We start from the raw sequence: 15424 nt of genomic DNA on the forward strand, positions 1-15424 counted from the left end.
AGTATATTAATAATAAAACTAATACGGATGCCCTAATAGCTATTGTTTATAATTATTATAATATAATATTATTAGTATCGGTTCATCTGGTTGTGATTTTTATTCGTTATAATAATATCGAAAAATAATAATATTTTTTAGGAAAAAAAATAGAGTGAGATGGGATGAATTTCGACGATTTTAATAAAAAGGAATAATTTGTTTTCTAATTATTAATTAGTTGTTTTAATAATAATAAAAAATACCTTGATATAAAAATATATATAATTAGTTGTTTTTGACTTTATATAAAAAAACATCATTTTTATAATTTTAATAATTAGGGGGTCGCTGTTTTAATTTTTGCTGAAATATATTTCTTTGCCCTGGTGGTGCCCCTCTCGAGTGTTGTAAATCGCCATCGGGTCTTTACCGCTCGTTCACGACTCTGGGAGATCCGGCGATGGTGTCGCTTGCTAAGAAGGCCTCTGAGTTGGTGGAGATGTTGGATCTCAAGATCCACCCCGAGGGAGGTTTCTACACCGAGACCTTCAGGGACTTCTCCGTTACCCTCTCCAAATCGCAGCTGCCCCCTCAATGTGAGCTATTCTTCAATCTCTCCTTTTCTCTTACATGATTGGAGTCAATTCTTCGATTGCCATGCTCTTTCATGTTAATCAATTCCATTGCACTCGGGAATCCCTGTGTTTTTTTTTCGTGCTACATCTTCTGGAAGTTGTCAAGTGCGAAAAGCTCTCCTTTTGACTTTGTTTTCGTTTGATGGCTTTCTTGTTCGTAACAGTTAATTTGCGGTAGGTGTAAGCACTGCCATATGATATACTATCGTCGCAAGAATAGTGCTTTGTTTATCAACTGTTTTCCTCGTTTCTTTCTTGTTTATTAAGAACGTTTGTATGACGACGTTCAGTAGTCTTTTCTCAATTTCTCGTGCTTTCTTGATACAGAGCCTGTTGCTATTTCTGAGTTATCAGCTCTCTAAGATTAGAATTCCTGCAAAAAAAAATCATTTTTGAAGGTTTTTTTTATAGATATGACTAACAAATATGTAAGTTATTTCGTTTGAAGAACAAATACGCACTTTTTTTAAATATATTTGAAGATCAATTATCAGCTCTCTATTGCTTTCTTTTGTTTTCTAAAAATGTTCTATGATGGGGTTCCATAGTCTTTTCTCAATTGTTCTTGCTTTCTCGGTGTAGAACTTATTGCTATATCTGAATTATCAGCTCTCTAAATTTAGAATTGCAGCAGAACTTTTTCTTTGATATATTTAAAACATTTGTAAGATAAATATGTGTAGGCTTTTATGAAAACAAGTGTTGTTTTCTGTGTTATGAAACTGTTGCAAATGTTCTTGAGCTCAAATACTGTCCTATGCATTTCATAAGACATAAGAGAGGTTCATATTACGTGAACTTATCTCAGTTTTCGAACCATCATGCTCCGCCAAGTGCAAACACGAACAAAAATTTGGGAAAGGTGCTGAAGGTGGAACTGGAACTAACATGCATACCTAATTGTTTGGAAAACTAAGTTAAGGTACAAATAGGACCCCCTTAGGGTAGAATTTTAAGCTGAGAAGCAAGATCTAGAAAATTGGAGTTCTTTTAACAGGGGTATTTTCCTTACGTAGTATCCTCTACCTCAGTATATTACTATTATTATTATTTTGATTTGCATTTACACTCCTCAGGACAGTATGACTATAGTTGAGCTCTATTTTATTTACAATTGGTCCTCAATGTTCTCTTCAAGCTGCTTAAAAATCTTGTAAATTCTACAAATATAGTCAATTCTAGGACCTCTAAAAAATTTAGTGACAAAATATGATGATTGATCATTTGAACTAATGCCACATGTGATGATTTCCTTGCAACGCAACTTTTCCTAGATGAACTGACAATTAATCTTATTACATTCTATCCTTATGAAAGTCGGGATTAGAAGCAATATGCATATTGCTTGATTATCACAATGTAACTTCACACCACACTAAGAACATTGTGTAGCTCAATAATTAACTATTTGTGCTAGATAAACTCACATGTAGCAGGAGTCATAGCTCTATACTTACCTCTGCACTCTACTTGGCCATAGTTGCCTCCAAGAAGAATACAAATATCTTGATGTGTGCCTTTCATTTGTGGATGAGCTTTTCCAATTTGCATATATATTTACTCTACGAGCATGGCTATGGTCAAGGTATAGTGGATCCTTACCTGAAGCATTTTTAAGATATCGTAAAATTCTTAAGGATGCTTCAAAATGGTAATGACGTGGAGCTTTAAGGAAAACTATGAAAAATGCACTTGTCAAATTAAAAATTTGTCTCTACCAGGAGACAAAAAGATGAATAAAGCAGTTGCACGCAAACATGCATGGTAGTAATTAAATGACAACACGAGGGAAAAAAATTATAAATGGAATTTGACAACAATTTATTAGGTAGCATGTAGTGAAATTACATTATTCCATAATTTAAGCAAAACTGTCATATAAAGAAAAAGTTATGTGTTCTCATAATTAAAGGTTTATTTTTCCTCTTATAAACAATGTATGGGACTTGACCATAGATTAAGAATATCCTAAGTAGAGAAAGCTTTGAATGGTATAAAAAAAATATTTCTTGGCATTATCATTTGTCAGGACTTTAATATAACTCCAAATTGAATTCTAATTTTAGCATAGAAGGAAAAGAAAATAGAAAAAAGGTAATAACATTTTTTTTCCTTAATAAGTCATGTCATTCTATAGAAGTCATTCATAAAGCTAACAAAGATAAAAACCAAGCTTCAAACAGCAACAACATGGACTCTAAATATCATAATAAAATAGGGAAAAGGTGTACGAGTACATTTGTGGATATTAGGAGGAAATGAAAGTCAAATATGTTTGTCAAATAACAAAGCTCACATTTAAGCTTATGAATATTAGATAACAAGGGACTTTCTTTTTAAACTACAGAAGCTAGACTATGGATCTGAAGTGGAAAGGGATCAACTACTAGAGCTTATGAATGTGTGGTCAAAATCAAGCGATATAATCCTTCCTATCTTCCAAATACTCTTCTAGTCAACAAATCCGGAATAGAAACAGAACCAATAGGAAAAGTCACTAAACAATCAAGCAACATGGTAAGTTTGCTATCAGAAATTAAATCCATAGAAAATTTAGGTATATAGAAAAACTTTCTAAAGAAAGGGATAACAATAGCGTAGGTGTAACTTGACCAACACCTTGCACAAATTAGTCAACCATCTGTTAGAGAAGCATGAATAGATTGAAATATGGTCTTAAGATCAGAAAAAGGAAGATATTACCAAATATTTGCTCAAAAGCTCCTCAATCTAGAATGTAAATCGTCTGGTCATGTGTCATACCAGCAATAGTTACCTCCGTAAATAACCAAGGATGATATATTTTGTGAAAGCTACCACTTGAAAAAACTTTGATACTCACTGATACATTAATGTTGAAACTAGTAGTGAAGGCCTTCCTACCAAGAATCCCATCATGAAAAAATATCCTTAGCTGAACCCATAATTAAAATCCAGAAAAAAAATCTGCTCAATATTTAAAATGAGACCAAAATTGATTCTGGACCCATATTTAAAATCCAGATAAAAAAATCTGCTCTCTATATAAAACAAGAGAAAAAACTAATTCTGAATCTTGTGCTGGGAACAGTCTGCTCTATACCAAGAACTCGGTTATAGTGGCACTAAAATCTGTCATATGATGCTCAAAGAATAGATTGGGAAACCAAATCTGCTTGCTGATCTATAGGGATGGCATGGAACAAATCTGCTTGAAGTGAAGAAGATTAGGAAATAGTTCAGTCTGTCAAAAGCCACCTAAGAGAACCCCACAAATTTTCTCCTCGTGAAGAAGAATTACCACACCAGGTTGATGGATGGAAGTGGCGATAGAATAGTACAAAGGAGTTAGAATAGAAGCGTTTGGAGAAGAAGACTCGTCAGCTGGCTGGGTACACTATGCAAACACCATAGGTGAAAGGAGCAGATTCAGCTGCAGGAATGAAAAAAATTACAGGTCAGATGAGGACGAACTGACTCTTTAGTAGATTAAATTGCAAATTTAGGAGAACAGAACAGGTTTCTACAAATCTGGAGAACAAAATTTTCTAAATATTGAAACTACTGTTATCATGTGAAGCCAATGGCATTGTGGATGCAATGGAGGGACGCAGTATCAAGTTGGCTAGTGTTGAGATCCTCAGGAGATGTCTAGGCTTTAGCTGTGGGAGGGGATCGGCGAAATAGCTATGATCTTGGCTTTGATACTCATCCTTGTTGGTATCCCAGTCCAACTGACAGAATGAGAGAGAGAGGGCAAGAGGAATTGCAACTAGAAATCACGTGAAGAGCTCATTGATCACATTCGTCTCACTCTAATACCATGTTGTAATGGGTAAATTATTAAATTTTTTCTAGATAGTTATCGTCAACCTTGATTTATATTAATGTTATTTTTTCTTTGTTACATTTACACTTCCAAATTTGGTACATTTACCAATTTGATCCTCAACATTGCTGTTGAATGATATTTGCATTTTTGCTATTGATGAAATACCTATTAATTAAAAACATTTGCCTGTTAAGTAAAATTAAATGCGTTATGTTCCTTTCTCAGTTATAATGATCATTATTCTTTTAGAATTTGTTTTATTGTTGACAATGAGGATAGTGACATACTGCTTCCATTTTGAGATAAATATTGGGCTTGCTTTTGTTTGAATTGTCTGTTTATGCATCACACTTTGATTGCCATCTCTAATTTTTGTTGAAAAACTTGAGATAAACAATTCGGCATCCGGCTTGTACTTAATTGTCAAATAGTTAGATATCGACTGAATTGCTGCATTACTATTAGTAGCTGACTGTTTTATTCTAGCACTATCCATCTCCGATGACAATCTTACACAGGGTAAACTTAAGGTTCTACACAAGCTAGACTGATTGCTTATAATTTTTGTTATTTTCTTTATACTAAGTAGCTTCTAACTGCATTTTCTGCAGACAAGGTTGATCGACCTGTGAGTACTTCGATTTATTTCTTGCTTCCAGCTGGGAGTGTCTCACATCTCCACCGCATCCCTTGTGCTGAAACCTGGCATTTTTACTCTGGAGAACCTCTCACAGTTAGTGATCTAATGCTTCAATTTCTCTCATCCAAAAGAACTTGAATATGCTACATGCCTCTAACCTACCATTAAAACTTATCTTCTACATGTTTATTGACCAGGTCTTTGAGCTACATGATGACGGGCAGATTGAACTCACAGTACTGGGTTTTGACCTAGATGCTGGCCACCGCCCCCAGTACACCGTGCCACCAAATGTCTGGTTTGGTTCGTTCCCTACACTAGATGTCTCCTCATTTTCTACGGATGGCAGTCTCCTTGTCAGGGGCTCGACAAGAGATCCCGAGCTGCATTATTCTCTCGTCGGTTGCACATGTGCCCCCGCCTTCCAGTTCGATGACTTTGAATTAGCCAAGCTCTCAGATATCAAAGCTCTTGCGCCGCAAGCACAACCATTTTTTGACTACCTAGTTATCCCGGATAAGGAAGCCTAATTCGATTAGGTGATTATTCGAGATTTATTTCCTTGCACTCTACCACAATCTCATTGTGAACTATCAAGCTATGCCGTATTTATCACAAGGCAATTGATGATTTTGCCTTGGGGACTTTGAAAAAATGACACTTTGTTGTAATTGATACACACACTGCTACTTTAGTTCCTCCTCTAAATTCAACATCTATCCTTCAAGTTTTGAACGCTGAAGCCTTCGTTTCAGCCTCCTCTTTCTGAATAGGATTTATACAAACAGTCGGGATCAAATTTCAGTATTCAAGAGCAGCACCAAAAGGTGAAGGCCTACCTGGAACAAATTAGAACAAAACAGGCGAAGTTGGTGACAGAAACAGTTGTCCAAAACATGTCATCATCAACTCACCTGAAGCAGCGTGGTGCGAATTGAACGCTTACAGTACATAAAATTATTGGCCTTCCTTCTTCCCATTCAGGCTTCAGCTAGCCATCGCTTTCGGTTGTGGTAAACGCTGGGTGAAGTAATGAATGCATGGCGTGGCCTGCGAGCTGCGGAGTGTCCATTGGGTGAACTCGCTGTAGGGTTCAGCAAAGAAAACGACCTTCAACCGCAAGCAATGATTATGAACACACATCAGGACCACTGCCACCTTAATTGCGTCCAAGTGTTTTCAGTTCAAGAATTACGTGTGGGAATCAATAAGTACTTAGTTTATTAGTAAGTTAAATCTCTAAATATATGAAATATATATGAATAACTAGGTTTAAATACTATATAACCCAATCTAATTCAAGTTTATTTATATAAATATATAATTTACATTTTAATCATATATGATCTAATTTACTAAGTATGAAAGCCAATTAATCATGGGAAATAGGAGATGCATTTAGGATTGTGATCTGATTTTCTATTTAACTGTATATTATTTTTACAATTATAGGAAAATGGAGGGGAATGAAAGTTCCATAAAAATCAAGACACTCCAAAACCAAATCCAAAGTAAGCCAATCATGAAAAGGGCGTCCCTCAAAAAGAGAAAAAAACGTCCCACTAAATATTTTATCCTTGTAATATCCCTATTATAAAATAAAATAAAATAAAATGATTAATCAAGTCAGATAACGTTGATTTTAAAATAATCAGTTTGGCCCTAAGAAAGTTTTACATCGACTATCAGAATAAGTCAAGAAGTGCTCATAGTAAGCAGTCTAGAAGCCCAACATCCCTTGATTACGAGGAATTATAATAGTTTGGTTAATCACTTTTAGTGCTATTGTATTGTAGTAAAAAGGAGAATCTGCCATCCCCGCGGCCCCACGACCATCTATTAGGAGATAAATCGAGAAATTGTAGTTGGCTAGTGCGGGGAGGACTTTTTCCTCGATTTTGCTGAAATTCAAACCCTTGCCCTATTGTAATGACTTTACCCCGCACTAGCCAACTCAACTTTATCTTAGGGGCCTTTTAGCGCTATTGTAAAAAAAAAATGATTAACCAGGCTGGGTAACGTTGAGCCTGGGGTGACCGGCTCAGCCCCATGGAAATTTCCCACCGGCCACCAGGGTACATCGGGAAGCGCTCGCAGCAGACAGCTCAGGAGCCCAGCATCCTTTAGTTGCATGCCCCATTTGGAGGAAAAAATCATGCAAATTCGTCATAGCTGGGGCTCGAACCGCGGGTGTTTAGGTGACAACCTAGATGTCCTGTCGCTGCACCATAGCCCCAGGGAACCTTTTAGCGCTATTGTAGTAGCTGCAACTAGTTGCTATAACATGTAGAAATCATTAGGTAATTATTACAACATGTAACACTTAATATTAGTAACTACTTAGTACTTTCTACACGTTGTAGCAACTACTAGATAACTATTTTCAAATGATTTTAATCCATTTAAAATAATTTTGATTAAGTTAGTAAAAAGTATTTTGATATAATATTATTCAAAATTTATTATTTACAATTTAAAGTTTTAGTGAAATAGTTGATTTCTCGTACTATAGTAGCTATTCAATAATTTCTATATGATATAGTAGCTATCTAGTAACTTTTATACATTGTGACTAAATCCTAAATTTTAAAATCTTGAACTCTAAATTTTAAATATTAAAACAATTTATTTTTCATATTGTAGTAGCTATCAAATAGCTTCTACCTATTTGTAACAACTATTGAGTAGCTTCTACACATTATGGCTAAACCCTAAACTTATCTTAAATCCTAAATCGTAAACTTTGAATATTATTATATTAAAATATTTTTTTATCAACTTGTCAAAATTATTTATATTTCATCAAAACCAATTTAAATTAATTAAAAATATTTTGAAATAGTTGTAACAACTACTTAATAGTTTCTACACATCATAATCATGTTCATAAGATAGTGATACTATGTAGAACTGATTTGGAGTCTTAAGATGGGATCAATGGGATCAGATCATAGAATCCTATTAAAAATCTAACTGATTTCTACTGACACAATAATAATAATCGTATTCAACCTAGGATATTATTGATTCTATCGATCCTAAACAATCATAATGATTATATTCCGACTCCACCATAAAAATGATTTCAAATGATCAAAAAAATGATTTGGTACTTTCAGATTATAAGATCGTATGATCATATGATCTAAATCACGATTCAATAAATCATAATTATAATATTTAATTGTAATTATCATAATAATTTTAGAAGAAATAATATTATAATAACTATCGAGTGGCTGTTATTTGCTGCATAGTTACTAGGATAACATTAAAAATAAAGAGTGTTTTAGATAAAACATTCGAGGGACATTTTTTAGACTTTTTTTTTAAATGATTTTTTTATTATTTGTATAATTTAGTAGGCTCTTTTAATTTATGCTTTTTTCCCTATGAAAAGTTCTTTTGCTGTCCACTCAAAAGCCACGTGTTGCTGTTTCCTGTGTCCTCCTAGACAGCCCACGGACTGGATCAATTGGAGAGGTGCCTGATTCTTACAATTAAGGTTCTGAGGTCAAAAGTCGTCAGCTGTACACGGGGTTAAAATTCTGGTACAGCAAAAATTCCTACGACCCCCAGTCATCTCTCTTGCCCAGTGTCCACTCAAAAGCCATGTTGCTTTTTCAGCTGTGTCCTCCTAGACAACAAAACCAAGTGAAATAATGACTTAATTAACTAGGCATTATAGCGTAATTAAGAGGGATTAGTGACGCATTTAAATTAAATCGCTCACGCAGCGTTTAAACCTCTCGCCCTCAAAAGCGTGACCTTGGTACTTTCTTCACGAGCGGACGGGCGTTGGAGCAGTGGAAATCTTCGCGTCGGCTTCGCCCCTCGACAAGGAGTCGCCTTTAATCCTCGAAAGCAACGATCTCCAACTTCTCTCCTTTCCCCGCTTCCGAGGCCCCCAATTCCTTTGACCTCATCATTGGAGATCTGGATCTTGATCGCTATGCCCCTATCGTTTGAAGCAGGTACTGGCTTCTTCAGATTTTCCGATTACTGTGTCGACCTTTCGAGTGCTCTTCATGTTTATTCAGTCTATCTGTGGAGAGGTCATCGTCTTTTGGTTATTTGCAGATAAGGTTGTTTCCGGAACGAGTTGAGTTCGTGTTTTGGTGGTTTCGTGACTGTATGTGCCATTTGGGTCTGCAACTTGTGGAGTAACTCTTTTTTTTTTCGCTTGTTAGTTTTGTTCTCTGCGGTAGTTATCGTCTTCGTTGATCAATTTGGCAGACCGAACCTGTCGTATTTTTGCCTTCTGGCGGGATTTTAAGATTCCAAAATTGAAGCTCTTTGGATTTGGATTTTTGTCTTTTTGTGAGGTAATAGAAAATTTTCTTTTCTTGATTCGTGAAGAAAGGTAAAAGTTTATCTTTTTAATATTTCGTTTCCATTTTCATAAGAAAAAATCATGAACTTAACTGTTCTCTAAGAATCGGATAGCTTTTCTTTTCTTTCTAGTACAAAATTCCTAGCTTTTCTTTCTGGTGCAAAATTCCTAGCTTTTCTTTGTGCAGTGCTGGATGGAAGCTTTTACGTGTGTTTAAGAGATCAAGTGATTCACAGAAGGCTTCAATTTAGCTGTTATTGTCCATGTTGAAGAGGAAATTTCCATTATTATGAAGGGTGGTAACGTGGAGGTGATCAGCAGCAAGGGCTGTTCAAGACTCCTCGTTGGCTCTTCGACCTTCCTTCCAAATGCAGATAGTCTAAGATTCATGGCATCTCCTGCTTCTTCATCGCTTTCTGAGTCAACTCTTCCTTTGCCTCGGGGTCCTTTCACGGGTCTTGTTATTTGTGTTACTGGCCTCTCCAAAGGTGCTAATGAAGTTTATTGTTTAGTTTGTTAATGTCATCTACAATTTTTGTTAAAATAATATCCTATGTTATCTTATTTTAACTTTTGTGACTAACTAGAAATCTAGAACATTATTGCAAGGTGCTTTTGAAGCTTGACACAATCCTATTTTAGTTTGGAACTAATCAGGAGTTATGGTACGCTTATTTAGGTATCCCTGTATCAGTCTGCATTTTGAAATTTGAATGCATTTGTGAACTAGTGTATTCTTTTTTCATGGGAAATACCGAAATAGGATAAAATGAGACCATTAATGAAAGTTCATTGATAACTTCCAAGGTTCATTTTCCTAACTTTTTATCTTTCATTAAAAGAATGGTTTTGATTGACCTTCAATTACCAATGTTATGATATCCTCTTAAAAGTGCTAGTTTTTAATCACAAACTTATTCATTTTGTATCTCCTCTATTATTTTTTGTGACAGAAGCAAGAAAAGAAGTCATGGCAGCGACTCACAGGCTGGGTGGTCAGTACAGTGGATGTTTGAATCCTCAATGTACACATCTCGTTGTGCAGATATCCTAAAATAGATGCATTTGTTTCAGTTTCATCTCAGTTCTCATTTTAGAACTTGCAACACTACCTTAGTTTCCTGTGCCATTTAAAATTGATAGTGAAAATATTCTGTCAACTACAATAACAATCTGTTGATTCTGTTGTTCCTTGACTGTAATACAGCTTTACTGGTAGAAAATTTGAGCATGCGATGCAGCATGGATCAAAGAATGGTCTTTTTGTTGTTACTTTAGGGTGGTTTGTGGACAGTGTAAACAGAAAGAGTAAGCAAATATTGCTTTGATCTTTGGGTGTAACTTAAAGATTTATCGTTTGTGAATTTCATTTTTAATGTTTACCACTAATCCTAATGACATATATTATCAATCATGGTCATTGTTATTTTAAGTGATTGTTCAAAAGCAATGCTTATAGTTTTTGCCGCTTCCTGCTACAGCGAGATTGAGTGAGACTCTTTATAGTGTAAAAAGTGTTGGAGAGAATGGCTTGCCTTCGGGGGAGTTAAATCGAATTGTTGGGGTTCCCCGAAGTGACAAATCTTGTCTCCCAAGTCCTTCCTTTGAAGATGGCAAATCATTGGGTAGAGGGTGGCAAACTCCAATAAAGGCTCCCAACAAAGAACAAATTCTTTCTGAACCTGTTTTTTCCAACAATTTTGTCTACATTGATTCAGAAATTTCAGATGATATGAAGAAAAAGGTAATAAACTGTACTCTGTGAAGTGTAATTTTGTGTCTACAATATCATGATGGCATTTGTTAGTTTGATATTAACTATATGATTTTTTCCAGCTGATTAGATGCATTAAGAGGTTTCGGTTCATTCCTGTCTTGCTGATCTCCATTCTATGTTTGCATTCTTGTTCAGCATTATTATTTATAGACAAATTTCTTTTTTGATTCTATCCGAGTGTAATGTGCTAATCATTTTAAATTTTGGTAGTGATTTATTAATAAGGAACAGTTGAATGCCCATGTGGTCTAGTTAACTCACTGTCATTGATGAGAAAAGAGGAGCATGCATCTGCATGATATGCTGGGAGAAATTATTTGCTTCTTATAAGGAATTATATTTAGATTTATCTCATCAAAGTTCTGTATTGTCTAGAAGTACTTGGTGCTTGCCTAGTCGTTTGCTTGACAAAGTAACGTGGGACAAGGAACGATTGAAGAGGAAAGTTCTAATACTTTTGTTCCATCCAAGGACACTATAATTAAGGAAGCATTTCCCAATTCTTTCCTATGAGTATTTTCTTCTACTCTCGTTCGTTTGCTAATTGTTTCCTTCCCTCATAGGAAAGAAGACCTAAATAAACATTACTTATTTCCAAACATAATTATGGTCTACTTGTTAATTTATCAAGCTTCGAACATGTATGGCATTTGAAGTTTTCAACATAACTTATTTTTAACTTATTATAGGTTGTTGAGTCAGCTACAAAAGAAGGCGCCACTTTTTTGGACAACTGGTTTATTGGTTGTCATGCAAGTCATATTGTCTGTGAAGGTCCTTCTATCCGTAGATACATTGGTCTTGCTAATAACATTGTAACTGTAAGCTTTGTTGCACCTCTCTCTCTCTCTCTCTCTCTCTCTCTAAAATTTTTCATTTAGTACCTTATCTGTTTGATGTTGTGTCAGCCGCTATGGATACTGAAAACAGCAAAAGAGAAGTGCATACAGAGGCTCGTACATTTATCCTCTGACATAGCTAAGCAGGTGAACATGATTCTTGAGAGTGATCAGGATGCTGGAGAGGTATTCAGGTTTCCCTTCTAAGTTTTAAGCTTGAAGTTTAACGTCAAAGTTATCCTTTTTTGCTTCATTTTAAATATATTTTTATGAGGTCTCATAAAAAGTCGATGAAAGTTTGTTGGATAAGATATACTTTCTTCAGCCAGATAGCTACATCACAAACAGTAGAAAATGTTTTCTATTTTTAAGGGATCCATCAGTATACTTACCATACAACATCTCTGTTATATGATTTCTTCAGAGTTCTACATCAATACTGTCTTTTGAAACTTCAAACTTTGTTTTGTTCTTTTTTCCTTCTTTTAAATTTGTTCCTATAGCCAATTAGGTTTTCCCAGCCTAAGTTATAACCACATCTTTTAGGTTAGCTTTAGAGGAAGTGGTCATCCTGTTGCTTTGAGGTACAGTCACTCTCTTCCACATGGAGACGATGTGAAAATTGAAGAAAGGCTGAAGACGGTTGAGTTGGCAAAGTTGGGAGTGAGGAATCGTCGCAACCATCGCATGCAAGTAAGAACCTTTGTCATTGTATGAGAGTCCTCTTAAGATTTTGCACTCATGTTCAGTATTGCTCGAACCCAGTCTTGTCAGGTTCCGATCCATCCAATCACCCCCAACACTCTTTTGGAGTCCATCTGCTGGACAGTATCCGAGCCAGTGTCATCCACCCGTATCTACACAGAGTCCTCTTGGATTGAAGATGCAACCGAGCAACACCCATCTCGTTCTTTAGGTGATGATGGCAATTCTGAAGCATCTTTCGAAGACTTTTCACGCTCGCTTAGAGAAAGGTACTCACTAAAATTCTACTGCTTTTCAAATCCAAGAAGTTTGCTGGAGTCACTGACTTTCTATTATCATCCATGTGGCTTCAGTGAGAAGAGGGAGGTCATCTTAAGAAGTCACTTCCTTACCATACTCTTCCCACTCGATCGCTTTGGCGAGCTAGGCCCTTCGTCCAGAACATTTTTCAGTGATAATGGATTTACTTGTATCCAGATTTTGGAACACATATACCACTTTTATCAGGTAAACAGTTCTGCAACTCCTTGTAATAGAGTTTGGCCAATTTTTTCTTTCACTCACACAAATAAGCTTGCAACAGCAGTTCCAACTATCAACTCTATTTAGTTGCAATTTTCTTCACAATTTCAAAAATTATTCAGTTTTCACATTATTTCTTCTTTTTGTTGGTGTTGTATATATGTTTTCAGGAGAACATGACGACGGTTGAAATCAACCTTGCAATACACACAGACTCAAGGCATGCTGATCGACTTAGATCACTCTATGCAAGCAAAGAATCAAAAGAACAAGGTTTTGTGGCATTCAAACGTGTAGATTTTCTTGGAAGCAGACGTAGCTTTGAAAAACTAAAGAGAGTAAGCGGGGAAAACAATGGAAATTTGTACGAACTTTTGATAAGAGCATGAACATTGCATCCATTTGGTGCCTTTAATTTTCTTTTTTTTTATGTACATTTGTCGCCCTTTGTGTAAAAAATTAATACATGAGCAAAAAGTTGCAGAGAATTTTGGGCTATGATATAATACATGAATAAAAGATAAAAGTTACATGATGTTAAAGTGTATATTTGGACATATGAGAATGAATAAAATAAATAATGAGAATATTAAAAGAAAAGTTAGGGTTGTATTTATTAAAGAAACATTTTAAAAGATATGTTTAAAATAATTCGGACATATACTTAATAATAAATGCTCTAGTTATTTGACCTTCAAAAATCTGTCATGGTAAAAGAGAATAATATTTTTCTTATTTGAAGGGGAGATGTAATTATGTAAATTTCACAGTACGAGAAGACAAAAAGGATGACGATTTTTGTTTTTCAAATTCTGGTAATTTTTTGGAAAAGAAAAAAAATAAAAGCATTTCCATTTTTTAAAATAAAAATGACCTATATATCAAATCAAATCATCTTCAATCTTAGGCTAATACGACAAAATGTCAACCTCTAAAATGTATAAATGCGTTCTATATTTTTATCTCAGGATGGTAATTTCTTATTCGACATGAAAATATGATCCGAATTGCATAAAAAAAATAAGATTAAGATCAAATTTTATTAAGTTCGGATTGTGTTCGAGTCGATCTGATTGATATGATTAATAAACGGATCAAATTCGGATCAACTTGAAATGATCCAATTACAACTTACAAATTCATTTATAAATATTTTCAGATTGGGTTCGGGTTGGATTCTAGTTGAGTTCGGGTTAAAATAAGTATATTTTTATAAAATTAATCTTTTCGGATTGAATTCAGGTTGATTTAGGTTAAGATGAATATATTTTTATAAATGAATTATTTTGGATCGGGTTGAGGTTGGATTTAGGTTGTGGATCATTTTAGGCCAAGTTTAGGTCTAATATAGATAAACGAGTCAGGATCAAGTTAAATAATTTGACCCAAAATGTTAATCAGGTCGGGTTCGGATTTTGATGTTCCAACCCGTCAACCCGAACCCGATCCGAATTGTCACCCCTATTTTTCCTTGATAATAAGACAAGAAATATGACATATGAAACTTTAGAACATCCATATCAGTTTCTCTAAACACAGAATTTATCTTAAATTTTATATTTTATGTAAAAAAATTTTACATCAGTTACCATATTCATTCCCTAAATTTAGATTTTATGAATAATACTTATCTAAATTTAGAGAATGAAATTTATTTCCTAAATATTAAAATATTATTTAATTTGAAAGAGAGAAAAATTAAAGGAAATAGATTGAGTAATAAAAAGTATATTAGAGAAGATATAATAGAAAATAGAAGAGAGTAGAAAATAATAAAAATAAATAAAGATAATAGAAATTTTAGGATAGTTAATATAGTGTGTAATGAAAATAATTATTTAATTTTAATAAAATGGATGATTTACTTAAAAATATTACAGAAAAATTAACGATACTAGCTAAAGTACTGTAGAAAATTGAGGAGAAGTAGGATATCTCACGAATCAGATGGATTCACAACACATACCTCATACATGTGGGCTTATTGGCATGACAAGCAAAGCAACTAATAAAGAAAACCCTGCATATCAAAGACAACATCCTAGATACAGCTGGTTCCTCTGAGTAGAGCAGTGGCTGGCATCATGGTTTGGATAGACGGCAGGGGAACAAGGAAGACTTATGATTTCTTAAGGGGAGTGAGTCCAAGGAATCCATGGGTGAGCCGCTTATGGAAGAAC

At 34.7% G+C, this 15424-nt stretch overlaps 2 protein-coding genes across 12 annotated transcripts; both read left to right on the plus strand.

Annotated features, from left to right (window-relative positions):
* Positions 1 to 360: 360 nt before the first annotated feature.
* Positions 361 to 5795, plus strand: LOC121992271. Its single transcript, XM_042546516.1, has 3 exons — positions 361 to 578; positions 5040 to 5161; positions 5266 to 5795. Exons 1-3 carry the CDS (start codon positions 443 to 445, stop codon positions 5596 to 5598), a joined length of 591 nt encoding a protein of 196 aa, XP_042402450.1. The 5' UTR covers positions 361 to 442; the 3' UTR covers positions 5599 to 5795.
* A 3014-nt stretch (positions 5796 to 8809) lies between these two features.
* LOC121992272 lies at positions 8810 to 13732 on the plus strand. 11 transcript variants are annotated; one of them, XM_042546524.1, is made up of 13 exons: positions 8810 to 9042; positions 9149 to 9215; positions 9305 to 9393; positions 9589 to 9889; positions 10355 to 10446; positions 10607 to 10709; positions 10883 to 11145; positions 11868 to 11999; positions 12087 to 12203; positions 12564 to 12710; positions 12792 to 12991; positions 13076 to 13229; positions 13415 to 13732. In XM_042546524.1, the coding sequence occupies exons 4-13, from the start codon at positions 9691 to 9693 to the stop codon at positions 13631 to 13633; spliced, it is 1626 nt and encodes a 541-aa protein (XP_042402458.1). In that variant the 5' UTR covers positions 8810 to 9042; positions 9149 to 9215; positions 9305 to 9393; positions 9589 to 9690; the 3' UTR covers positions 13634 to 13732. The 11 variants fall into 11 exon arrangements, with proteins under 11 accessions (XP_042402458.1, XP_042402452.1, XP_042402451.1 ...); XM_042546518.1 differs by having other exon boundaries at positions 8811 to 9042; positions 9149 to 9231; positions 12783 to 12991; XM_042546517.1 differs by having other exon boundaries at positions 8811 to 9042; positions 12783 to 12991.
* The last annotated feature ends 1692 nt before the right edge of the window (positions 13733 to 15424 follow it).

The sequence above is a fragment of the Zingiber officinale genome, chromosome 6B (assembly GCF_018446385.1).
Source record: "Zingiber officinale cultivar Zhangliang chromosome 6B, Zo_v1.1, whole genome shotgun sequence".
Lineage (NCBI taxonomy): Eukaryota > Viridiplantae > Streptophyta > Magnoliopsida > Zingiberales > Zingiberaceae > Zingiber > Zingiber officinale.

Bases quoted from the DNA above. Each gene is read 5' to 3' on its own strand.
- LOC121992271 (XM_042546516.1), top strand. From the start codon at position 443: ATGGTGTCGCTTGCTAAGAAGGCCTCTGAGTTGGTGGAGATGTTGGAT. The intron at 579-5,039 runs GTGAGCTATTCT...CATTTTCTGCAG, and splicing joins ATCGCAGCTGCCCCCTCAAT to ACAAGGTTGATCGACCTGTG. The intron at 5,162-5,265 runs GTTAGTGATCTA...TTTATTGACCAG, and splicing joins ACTCTGGAGAACCTCTCACA to GTCTTTGAGCTACATGATGA.
- LOC121992272 (XM_042546518.1), top strand. From the start codon at position 9,691: ATGAAGGGTGGTAACGTGGAGGTGATCAGCAGCAAGGGCTGTTCAAGA. The intron at 12,711-12,782 runs GTAAGAACCTTT...GCTCGAACCCAG, and splicing joins GTCGCAACCATCGCATGCAA to TCTTGTCAGGTTCCGATCCA. The intron at 12,992-13,075 runs GTACTCACTAAA...ATGTGGCTTCAG, and splicing joins TCACGCTCGCTTAGAGAAAG to TGAGAAGAGGGAGGTCATCT.